General features: G+C 41.3%; 1 protein-coding gene across 1 annotated transcript; it reads right to left on the bottom strand.

Annotated features, from left to right (window-relative positions):
- Window positions 1–205: 205 nt before the first annotated feature.
- On the bottom strand, window positions 206–730 carry LOC147438025 (uncharacterized). Its single transcript, XM_086486683.1, has one exon. It carries the CDS (start codon window positions 728–730, stop codon window positions 206–208), a length of 525 nt encoding a protein of 174 aa, XP_086342809.1.
- Between the last annotated feature and the right edge of the window lie 10,232 nt (window positions 731–10,962).

Consider the following 10,962-nt stretch of genomic DNA (forward strand, 5'->3'; position numbering starts at 1 on the left):
TGTACGTGCCATAAAATCTCCACTACTTACCATTCCTAGAGTTATGTGCACTAGTGGTGATGTGGCACACATTGGCCATTTGGTTCAATAATCTCCTTAACGATTAATACATTCATTCTAGTTGACCCTTTTCCCCATAGAAATTGGTACTGATTTTGAAACTCCACTCGCTCTGTCATTGGCATTGGTTTGTCATATTGAGACTTTACCCGTTCTGATACGGGGTTGACATGGAAAAGTTTGGAACAGTCAGGTCTGACAATCCCTGGTTATTAGTACCTAGAATACGAGTATCATCACCTCTGGAGGTCTCCTTGTCATTAGAATAATATAACTTGATCTTGGCCCCATTATAAACACCTGGTAGCAGTAATCCAGATAAGTCTTTTAGCCTCTTTGTGCCATTTGAAAATACCCAATGAACTTCAAATGGACCAGACCAAGTTATCTTCAAATTTGGTTTCTTAGGGTCTAGTTTGGACTGATATAGCAACACTAAGTCGCCCTTCTGAAACTTCCTAACCTTTATCCTTCTATCATACCAGTGCTTTTTGCATTGCTGAAAAACCTCCTGTTCCAGCATGGCTCTTTGTCGTAACTCATCCAACTGCAATAATTCGTCCATTCTTTGCTTGAGATTATGATTAAAATCTAATCCATATTCAACTGCCATTCTGAGACTGGGAATTACAAATTCAATAGGCACTACAGCTTCAGTATCATTCACCATTATGGAATGTGTTATTTCAGTGGTGACTTTATTATAAGGTGTTCTGTAGGCCCATAGACTAGTCTAGAGCTTGATATCCCATTGGTTTGGCTCCTTTTGAACAATCTTGGTCGAAATATTTTTGATGGTTTTATTACTGCTCTCTGCTTGACCATTGCACATGCAATAATACGGAGTCGATTTTCTATGCTTAGCTTAGAGCATCTACATCAGAATTTCCATTGTATCATTAATGGAATGTCCCTTGATCAAACAAAATTTCAATGGGGCATCCATAGTAGTAGATAATGTTTTCAAACAAAAAAACAATAGCAGGCTTGGCAGTATCATTTGGAAAATCCTTGGCCTCTACCCATTTAGTGACATAACAGGTAGCCATCAAGATGTAACGGTTCTTCCTTGCAGTGACCTTCTTCATTGGTCCCATGAAGTCAAGACCCCATTTCATGAATATTCCAAGTGGCTGTATTGGAGTGAGTGGAGTCATTTCAGTTGTTGTTGGTTTGCCCATTCTCTGACATATATCACAAGTCTTGCAGAAACTTTGGACATCCGCTATCATGGTTTGCCACCATAATCTGGCTTGCAGAATCTTCTTATAAGTGATATCAATGGAGAAGTGTCCTCCAGAATCCCCATCGTGTGCATCACAAATGACTTGCATCCTCCCTTCCATTGGCACACACCCTCAAAGAACACCATCTATGCCCAATGTATAGAGCAATCCTCCTATCATGGTGAACTTCAGACTCTTAATGATCAGAGATTTCTTCTGATTCTGAGTCCAAATTTTTGGAATCCTCCTCTTAAAAGGAACTGATATACATTGTACCATTAAAGGTCCAAATTCTCCTCAGTTTCCACCTGAAACAGCTCTGCATCTACTGGCTCATCCCTCAAGGATATTTTAGAGTAGCCTTCAATACTTCTGGAAAGAAAATTAGCACCACGATGAGATTTACTAGGCTTGTGGAATATGCGAAACTCAAACTCCATCAGGAACATCATCCATCTGATTAATCTTCCTTAGATTTTTGTTGATAAAAAAATAGTAGTTTCTGATGATCCACATAGAAATCAAATAATTTGCCCAATAACTAATGCCGAAACTTGTTGGCGTTGAAAACCATTCCCAGTGCTTCTCTCTCTGTGGTAGTATATCCCTGTTCAACTAGATTGAATCTTCGAATGGAAAAACAAACTGGATAATCCGTCCTTCCATCTGGTTGAGCCAGTATTGCTCCCGTTGCCTTCCCTGAAGCATCAACATGCACATGGAATATAACATTCCAGGCTGGTTGTTGGAGTATCGGCTTATTGATAATGACATTTTTAAGACATTGAAAGCTTTGTTCACATTCAGAAGTCCAAATGAACTTACTGGTTTTCTTGGTAAACTCATATAGAGGTAATGCCTTTGTAGAAAACATGTGAACAAATCTTCTGTAAAAAACCTTATACCCCAAGAATGAACTCAATTCTGATGCTATGCAGGGTGCCTTGGCCTGCTAGACACACAAGACTTTATCATTGTCCATCTCTATGACATTTCTAGACACTATATGCCCCAATAATATTCCCTTCTAGACCAGAAAGAAAGACTTGAATGGATTCAAGCAGATCCTCTTCTCCTTAAATCACTCAAAAACCATTTCCAATAACAGTAGATGCTTCTCCTTGGTTGAGAATACAATAAAGTAATCCATAAATAAATCTAGAAATCTGTGCAAGATTTCACTAAATATCTCCATCATGCAATACTGGAATGTTGTTGAAGCATTGCAGAGACCAAATGGCACGACTAAATACATGATTGCACCCCATTCAGTAATAAAATTGGTTTTTCTCCTATCTTCAAGAGCAATCTTTAACTGGTTGTAACCACTTTAGCCATCCATAAAACTATACATATCATGGCTTGTGTAATGGAATTTTCCTATTCAATTTGAGAGTAGCAGAATTTAATGAGAGTACTTTCAAGAAATGATTTTGTGAGCATAGCGGGTTGACATAATTGAAGATAGCAACATAATCATAGCAATTAGTTAACTTGGCATAGACAATACTTTTGCAAGAGAGAGAATTTAGAGAACATGACAACAGTTGAGGACCGGATTTATGTGGAGCCGGTCCCCCCTCGAATAGGCATTTGTATTATGATTTCTCCCATAAAGAGAGACTTGTTACAATACATTCTTTGTGTTCCTTGTGACCTAGGTGAAGCAATGAAGATGGAAAGCTTCATGCATCACCATCATAGCATAACCTAAACTTGAAGAAATCTTTAACTATACCAAGCCTCAGTCCCAAGACCTCAAACACCTTCGAAGGTGGAGAGAGCTAGCAGGGAATGAGGGTAGGGAAGAGGAAGAAGAAACATTTCATACGAGAAAGAGCTAGTTCCTCACTTATCATAACTCTTGTGCTAGCATACATAATAGCATAGTAATGAAGAAGAAATAGATGGCAAGCTCAAGCATTGAAGCATGGCTCTTGGATGGATTTTCACTCCATAGCCAAGAGTGTTGGTGTAGGCTCTCAACCTCTACTTGCTTGGGTAAAGAGAGAGAGCTCTTGCACTTTGCATAGTACACAATGAGAGTGTTTGTGAGTGTGTGTGGGTGAGTATACCCCCTAATCACCCCCCTAGCTTGCTTGGGTCGACCCCCCCTTGTAGCTCATGCTTGAAGCTCATTGGACCCCTCCAGGCCTAGCCAATCACAAGTAGGAGCCATTACAAGCAACAGGGATAGCCTTGGGACAAGTGTCCCCCTTTCCCCTTTGAGAGAGAGGACTTGATAAATGCAAAATCAATTAATTAAATATCCTTTATTATCACTGGACCCCTTGGGTGGCCAACCAATAGGTTTCAGGCACACCATGAGGGCAACATGAGGAGGAACTTGACAAGTGTCCTTGCTGCCTCTTCAAGCTAGGGCTTCCCTTGTGTGTGTGTGTGTGTGTGTGTGTGTGTGTGTGTGTGTGTGTGTGTGTGTGTGTGTGTGTGTGTGTGTGTGTGTGTGTGTGTGTGTGTGTGTGTGTGTTCTCTCTCATCCCCTCCCTTTGTAGACTGGCCCCCCTACTTGTAGGGATCTTTTTTACTTTGGATGAGAAAGCTCCTTAGTCATCAAGCATGACTAAGCACTTGAAGTAGGGGGTGTTCCCACAAGCATCTCAGGCAAGCTTCTCAAGGCACTTCAAGCACCTTAATCATGCATCAAGTCAAGCACCTCAAGCATGGAGCCAGTCAAGCACCGCAAGCATGACAAGCACGTCAAGCAGGACAAGCACCTCTAGCACGACAAGCACCTCGAGTTTGGGCCGGGTTCCCACCTCAAGCTCAGCCCTAGCTTACCTAAGGTCAAAGGACTTTTACACATATTATTGGAGGTCTTCAATGAAGCTAACCCTAAGGTCTTATGCTCAATTGGCTAGCCTTTCTCTTGATAGACCATCTCCCATTTGGGCCCCTTTACTATTGGCCCCGTGTTGAGATAGATCTATAAGCACATATCTATATCTTAACACTTGTTCCCGTTCATTCTCCCACATTAAGTGATCAATTTAATATGAGAAAATCATTTGGGTTGGTTAGATATTAAATTTTTTGACATTACCTCTCTCTTGAAATCATAGTCGTCCTCGACTATGAGGTAGAAGAGATAAAGCCTTAGTCATTAGTCAATCGTACTTAGCGGGTAGAGGATCCATTTTTTACCCTAGGACATCTTTCCAAGATGGATGACTAATCCATTTGGTGCTTGGGAGACATAGCTGCCGCAAGCATGTCTGCTCTTTAGTCGATTTCATTCTCCCAAAGTAGAGTGACAAATTCTACTTGGTGTTTGAGAGACGTCGTCATCACAAACATGATTCTAAGCATGCATACTAGTTAAATTTGTGCACAATTAAAAAGGGGACTAGTCTTATAAGACAAAAACATGAGTCATTTAAAAGAAATTTGTACATTTGCTTACTCTAATGTAGCATTGTAAGCATTGACAAGGTTCATACTATCCTTAAGTTGTACTCCTTGCATCCATCTAGCATCTTCAAAAGGATAATTTTTGAACTTAATAAGATACCGTCGGATTATCTTACCATGTCGTAGTACCTTGTCTTCATGCCGAAGGACAACTTCGGGTTGTAGCACCTCTTCTTGGTCTTCAACTTCGGGAGGGTCTTCAATAATTGGTTCTGTTGGTGGCTCTCCTTTGTAGGGCTTAAGTAGTCTTACATGAAAGGCATTGTGTATAAGCCAATGGTTGGGCAACTTGAGTTGATAAGCCGTCTCATTGATGGGCTTCAAGATTTGGAAAGGACCATAGTATCTTTTTGCTAGTTTAGCATAATACTTTTGATGGCCCGTAGGATTTTTGCCCGTCGTTTGCCTTAATCGAGCCTTAGGAAACTTGAGTAAGACCCAATCATTTTCTTTGAACATTAATTCTCTTCTGTGCTTATCAGCAGCATCTTTTTGCCTTTGTTGAGAGATGGCTATAGCCTCCCTAATCTTTTGAAAAGATTCTTGTAGGTCACGGCTATACTCATCGGCGGCGAAGATCTTCCCATGTGCTTTGAGTAGCAAGGGACTTTTAGGTCTTCCCTCTATGATCTCGAAAGGTGCTTTCCCCGTAGAAGTATGGACAGTATTATTGTAGGCATACTCTACTAGAGGTAAATACTTTTCCCATTGTGAGCGTTGATCTACTTCGGTAACATAAGTCTTGAGTAGATCGAGTATCGTAAGATTGGCTATCTCACTTTGGCCATCCGTTTGTGGGTGATAGGCCGAAGAGAAATTCAATCTTGTTCCTAGATTTTCAAAGAGACCTTTCCAAAAATTACTGGTCATTCTAGGATCTCTATCTGACACGATGGATGTGGGTAATCCATGGTGCTTGAAAATCTGAGATATGAAGAGAGTTTATATTTGATGTGCCTTAATAGTCTTTTTGACAGGAATAAAATGTGCTTGCTTGCTAAACCTGTCGACTATTGTCCATATTCCTGTATTCCCATGGATAGACTTGGGTAATCCAAAGATAAATCCATGGATATACTCTCCCATGGTGAATTTGGAATAGGCAATGGCTGGAGTAATCCAGGTTGCTTCCCTCTATCATACTTGGTCTTTTGGCATACTACACATTTTGAAACATACTCTTGTATGTCCACTTTCATGGTAGTCCAATAGAAATACGTCTCTACTCCTCGGAGAGTAGGTTGAATACCTCTATGCCCTGCATATGGGAGGAGCATGGGATTCATACATAACCTTCTCACAAAGGGAATGGGTAACACATAGCCTATTGCCGTGGAGAAGATAACCATCCTGCAAGGTGAATGGTTCCTCTTTCTTCCCCAAAGCAAGGGCTGACATTATGTCTCTAAAGTCAGGTTCAGTAGCATACTCATCTATCATAGAGGATAGATCATTGTGAGTAGATATAGACACCGCATTAACTTTTGGTCGTCGTGAAAGTGCATCGGCAACTTGATTGTGCTTACCAGCTATGTGAGCAATATGGAAATTAAATTGTGAAAGAAAATTTGCCCACCTCATTTGTTTGTCGGAAAGCTTGGTTTGCATCATGAAATACTTGAGACTTTGGTGGTCGGTTCGTAGGATAAATGGAGTCCCCAATAGGTAGTGCTTCCATGTGTCTAGGGCATGTAGAACAACTAAAAGCTCTTTCTCATAAATTCCCAAGACTCGTTCATCACTATTGAGCCTTCGGATCTCATAATCTATGGCATGCCCTTCTTGAAGCAAAACCGCTCCAAGGCAATCACCACAGGCATCACATTGGACCTCAAATGGCTTTGAGAGATCTGGAAGCACGAGGACTGGTTGGGAAGTAAGCTTCTCTTTGAGTTTTTCAAAAGCATTTTGCTCCTTAGCAGTCCATACAAACTTAACGTTCTTCTTTGTTAAGTCGTGTAGTGGTCCTGCTACTTGAGAGAATTTTGCTATGAAGCGTCTATAGTATGCACACATACCAATAAAGCTTCTTAGCTCATGTAGATTCCTTGGGTTAGGCCATGATTTTATTACCTCTAACTTTGATGGATCCATACGAATACCATCGTGAGAGATAATATGACCTAGATATTGAATCTCTTGAAGGAAGAATTCACTTTTCTTTTGGTTGAGAAAAAGTTTTCTCCCTCAAGGCTTGAAAAATCACTTGGAGATGTTGCTTATGTTCCTCCAAAGACTTGGAGTAGATGATGATATCATCAAAGAACACTCCAGTGAATTTATTATATGGTCTAAAAATTTTCTCCATGAGACGATTGAAAGTAGCTGGTGCATTAGTCAAGCCAAAAGTCATGACTAGATATTCATAAAGACCAAATGTTGTGCGAAACGCGGTCTTTAGGATATCTTCATCCACTATCCTTATTTGATGATAGCCACTCTTAAGGTCAATCCTACTGAAGTAGGTAGAGCCTTGTAGCTTATCAAATAGATCTTCTACCCGAGGCACGGGAAATCTGTTTTTGATAGTGATATGGTTTAGTGCTCGATAGTCCACACACATATGGTATGTACCATCTTTCTTTTGCACTAAAAGGAATGGAGAACAAAAGGGAGAGGAACTAGGCCTCACCATCCCTTTGTCTACCAATTCCTGTACTTGCCTCATAATCTCCTCTTGTTGAGCTTGTGAGACTTGATAAGAAGGTTTGTTAGGCGGTGAGCTTCCTGGAAGGAGCTCAATACGATGGTCATCATCCCCTCGTTTTGGAGGTAGGTCCATAGGGATATCATCGATGAACACATCTTGGAATCCTTTTAGAAAAGTAGACAAGTCTAACTCTTCTTGATTCCTATCATTTTCATTTGATGAAACATTATTAGCTTTTAGAGACTCTTTGACATAAATCATGTACGTAGAAACTGAGCTCTTCATTGATTTATCAAAAGAAAGAGGATTTACAAGTGGAATAGTACGACCACGCTCACTAGCATCTATATACATGTTCTTTCCCCTGTAGGTGAAGTAAATTCTCCTTTTAGGGAACTTCATGTTGGAAGCCATGCGATCAAACCATGGTGCCCCTAGGATAACATCCTGATGTTGGAGAGGAGAGATGAAGAAGGCTTCTTTGTCGACATAGCTTTGGACATGAAGCCTCAACTTCCCAATCAAGGGAGTAATGGAGGCTTGTTGTCCCTTGAAAGCTGCATTAGCTGTTACTATATCTCCCATATCAAAAGCTTGAATGCCCAACTTGGTGGCCAACTCTATTGATATGAAGTTGAGAGTAGAGCCTGGGTCAAACAAGATGGAGGCATCATGCTCTCTTACCTTTCCCCACGCATAGGAAAGTGATGATCCTTTGCAATGAGCATCCTCTTTTGGAGCTTCAATGGTGGAAGCCCTAGGAGTCTCATTGCGAGTATTCTTCTTGGGGCAAGAACAATAGCCATGTCCTTGCTCCCCACACTTGAAACACTTATGGTCCTTGCGAAAAGCTTCAAGCTCTTCAGAAGAGAGTTTGTTTTTACCTTTGTAAACTCCCTTCTCTTTGGACCGATTGTTGTTGTTGGAAGTGCCTTGGGAATTATTTTGAGCATTGGATTTCCCCTTTGCATCATTTTTATCTTTGTTTTCCATGGTCTTGACATTACGTCTAGCCCCTTGATGGAAAGTGATGCGTGAAGCAACCATGGTGTGGTGGATTACTTCGGTAATAGTACCGGGCTGTTGAGAGTTGATGTATTCGGCCATCTCTTCAGGTAATCCCGCACAAAATTGCTGTCTTTGCTCGGCAAAGTCTATCTTTTGAAAGACAGTAGCTTTGAGATGTAAATCCCAAAACTTGTCTACATACTTGTTGATAGACTCATGAGAGAGAAGCTTCAAGCCACGCCATTCGGTAAGAACTTTATCTTTAGTATCACTTGGAAGAAATTGCTTCATGATGGAAACTCGTAGAGTTTTCCATGTCTTTGGGGCTTCTCCATTGCCACGAAGGCTAGCCCACCATTGACAAGATGATTTTTGTAAGTGCATAGCTACATGGCGTAGCTTGGAGGACTCTGTGAATCCCTCGTCCCCAAAGGCCGCATCAAATTGCTGGATGAAGGCCAACACTTTGTCGGTAGCACCAAAGGTGCCATCATAGGTGAGAAAAGAGATACTCTTTCCTCCCTCCTTGAACTTCTTTATCTTTTGTGACCTTCGCCATGCAGGAAATGATTTGCGATGTCCTCCCCTCTTGTATTCTCTAGGAGAATAGACATAACTTTCATCGGAAGAGGAGGAAGGTGAAGAAGAAGGAGAAGAGGGTGACCTCTTCCTAGCCCTTTTCTTCCTTTGTTTCCTCTCTTTCCTTTCAGAGTGATGAGGAGAAGGACTATGGGTTGCTCTTTTCCTCTTGGGAGTAGTAGGCGATCCTCTAGACCGCCGTCTTCATGGAGCCACATCTTCAGAAGAACTTAGACTTTCATTGCTTTCTTTCTCTTTGGATTCCTCCTCTCGAATGGGAGAGAGTCTTCTTTTGGAGGTCTCTTCCAGAGGCCTCCTAAGCTCTCTCTCCTCTCGGAGAGGAAGGGAAATTCCATAAGCACGAAGTTGTTGAGTAACTTCGGCTTTCAAAGCAGGGTTTCCCATAGCTTGTTGCAACCTAGTGACGAGATAATTCACAAACATGGGAGCATTATCATTAGCACCTTCATGTGCAAAATCAAAGCTTTCAATGTTCATTCTACTCTCTTGATTATTGTCAGCCATGTTAACAAAATTTATGTTTATACTTAGTGTATGCTTTGGCAATACAAAACCTTAGTTGCCAATCCTCTTAGCCTTTGAAAATCGGCTCTTAAGTATCTACACTCACGGCTCAAAGTGGTTAATTATAGAGAGTAGAGGAGTAGGTCTAACATAGCAGAGTTGCCAAGGGCTAGCTCCTTTCGGACTTCTTATGGCTCAATAATGGTAAAGCCGTAGGCAAGTCTAAAAATACTCCATTATTAAGTTCAAAGCTCCCGAGGTGTGCACCATCCTCCACATAGTAAGCTTAACAAAACCAATATTAGATCCCAGTTCCACTTACTCTAATATAATTAACAACATCAACCATTTATAGGCTACTTAAGGACCTCTCTTCTTAAGCAAGAAAAGAGAAACCAAATGCTCTGATACCAATGAAATGGAATTTGCCTATTCAATTTGAGAGTAGCGGAATTTAATCAGAGTACTTTCAAGAAATGATTTTGTGAGCATAGCGGGTTGACATAATTGAAGATAGCAACATAATCATAGCAATGAGTTAACTTGGCATAGACAATACTTTTGCAAGAGAGAGACTTTAGAGAACATGACAACAGTTGAGGACCGGATTTATGTGGAGCCGGTCCCCCCTCCAATAGGCATTTGTATTATGATTTCTCCCATAAAGAGAGACTTGTTACAATACATTCTTTGTGTTCCTTGTGACCTAGGTGGAGCAATGAAGATGGAAAGCTTCATGCATCACCATCATAGCATAAACTAAACTTGAAGAAATCTTTAACTATACCAAGCGTCAGTCTCAAGACCTCAAACACCTTCGAAGGTGGAGAGAGCTAGCAGGGAATGAGGGTAGGGAAGAGGAAGAAGAAACATTTCATACGAGAAAGAGCTAGTTCCTCACTTATCATAACTCTTGTGCTAGCATACATAATAGCATAGTAATGAAGAAGAAATAGATGGCAAGCTCAAGCATTGAAGCATGGATCTTGGATGGATTTGCACTCCATAGCCAAGAGTGTTAGTGTAAGCTCTCAACCTTTACTTGCTTGGGTAAAGAGAGGGAGCTCTTGCACTTTGCATAGTACACAATGAGAGTGTTTGTGAGTGTGTGTGGGTGAGTATGCCCCCTAAGCACCCCCCTAGCTTGCTTGGGTCGACCCCCCCTTGTAGCTCATTCTTGAAGCTCATTGGACCCCTCCATGCCTAGCCAATCACAAGCAGGAGCCATTACAAGCAACAGGGATAGCCTTGGGACAAGTGTCCCCCTTTCCCCTTTGAGAGAGAGGACTTGATAAATTCAAAATCAATTACTTAAATATCCTTTATTATCATTGGACCCCTTGGGTGGCCAACCAATAGGTTTCAGGCACACCATGAGGGCAACATGAGGAGGAACTTGACAAGTGTCCTTGCTGCCTCTTCAAGCTGGGGCTTCCCTTGTGTGTGTGTGTGTGTGTGTTTGTGTGTTCTCTCTCATCCCCCCCT

Source organism: Adiantum capillus-veneris, chromosome 17 (genome assembly GCF_014529385.1).
Source record: "Adiantum capillus-veneris isolate H3 chromosome 17, ASM1452938v2, whole genome shotgun sequence".
NCBI classification, from domain to species: domain Eukaryota; kingdom Viridiplantae; phylum Streptophyta; class Polypodiopsida; order Polypodiales; family Pteridaceae; genus Adiantum; species Adiantum capillus-veneris.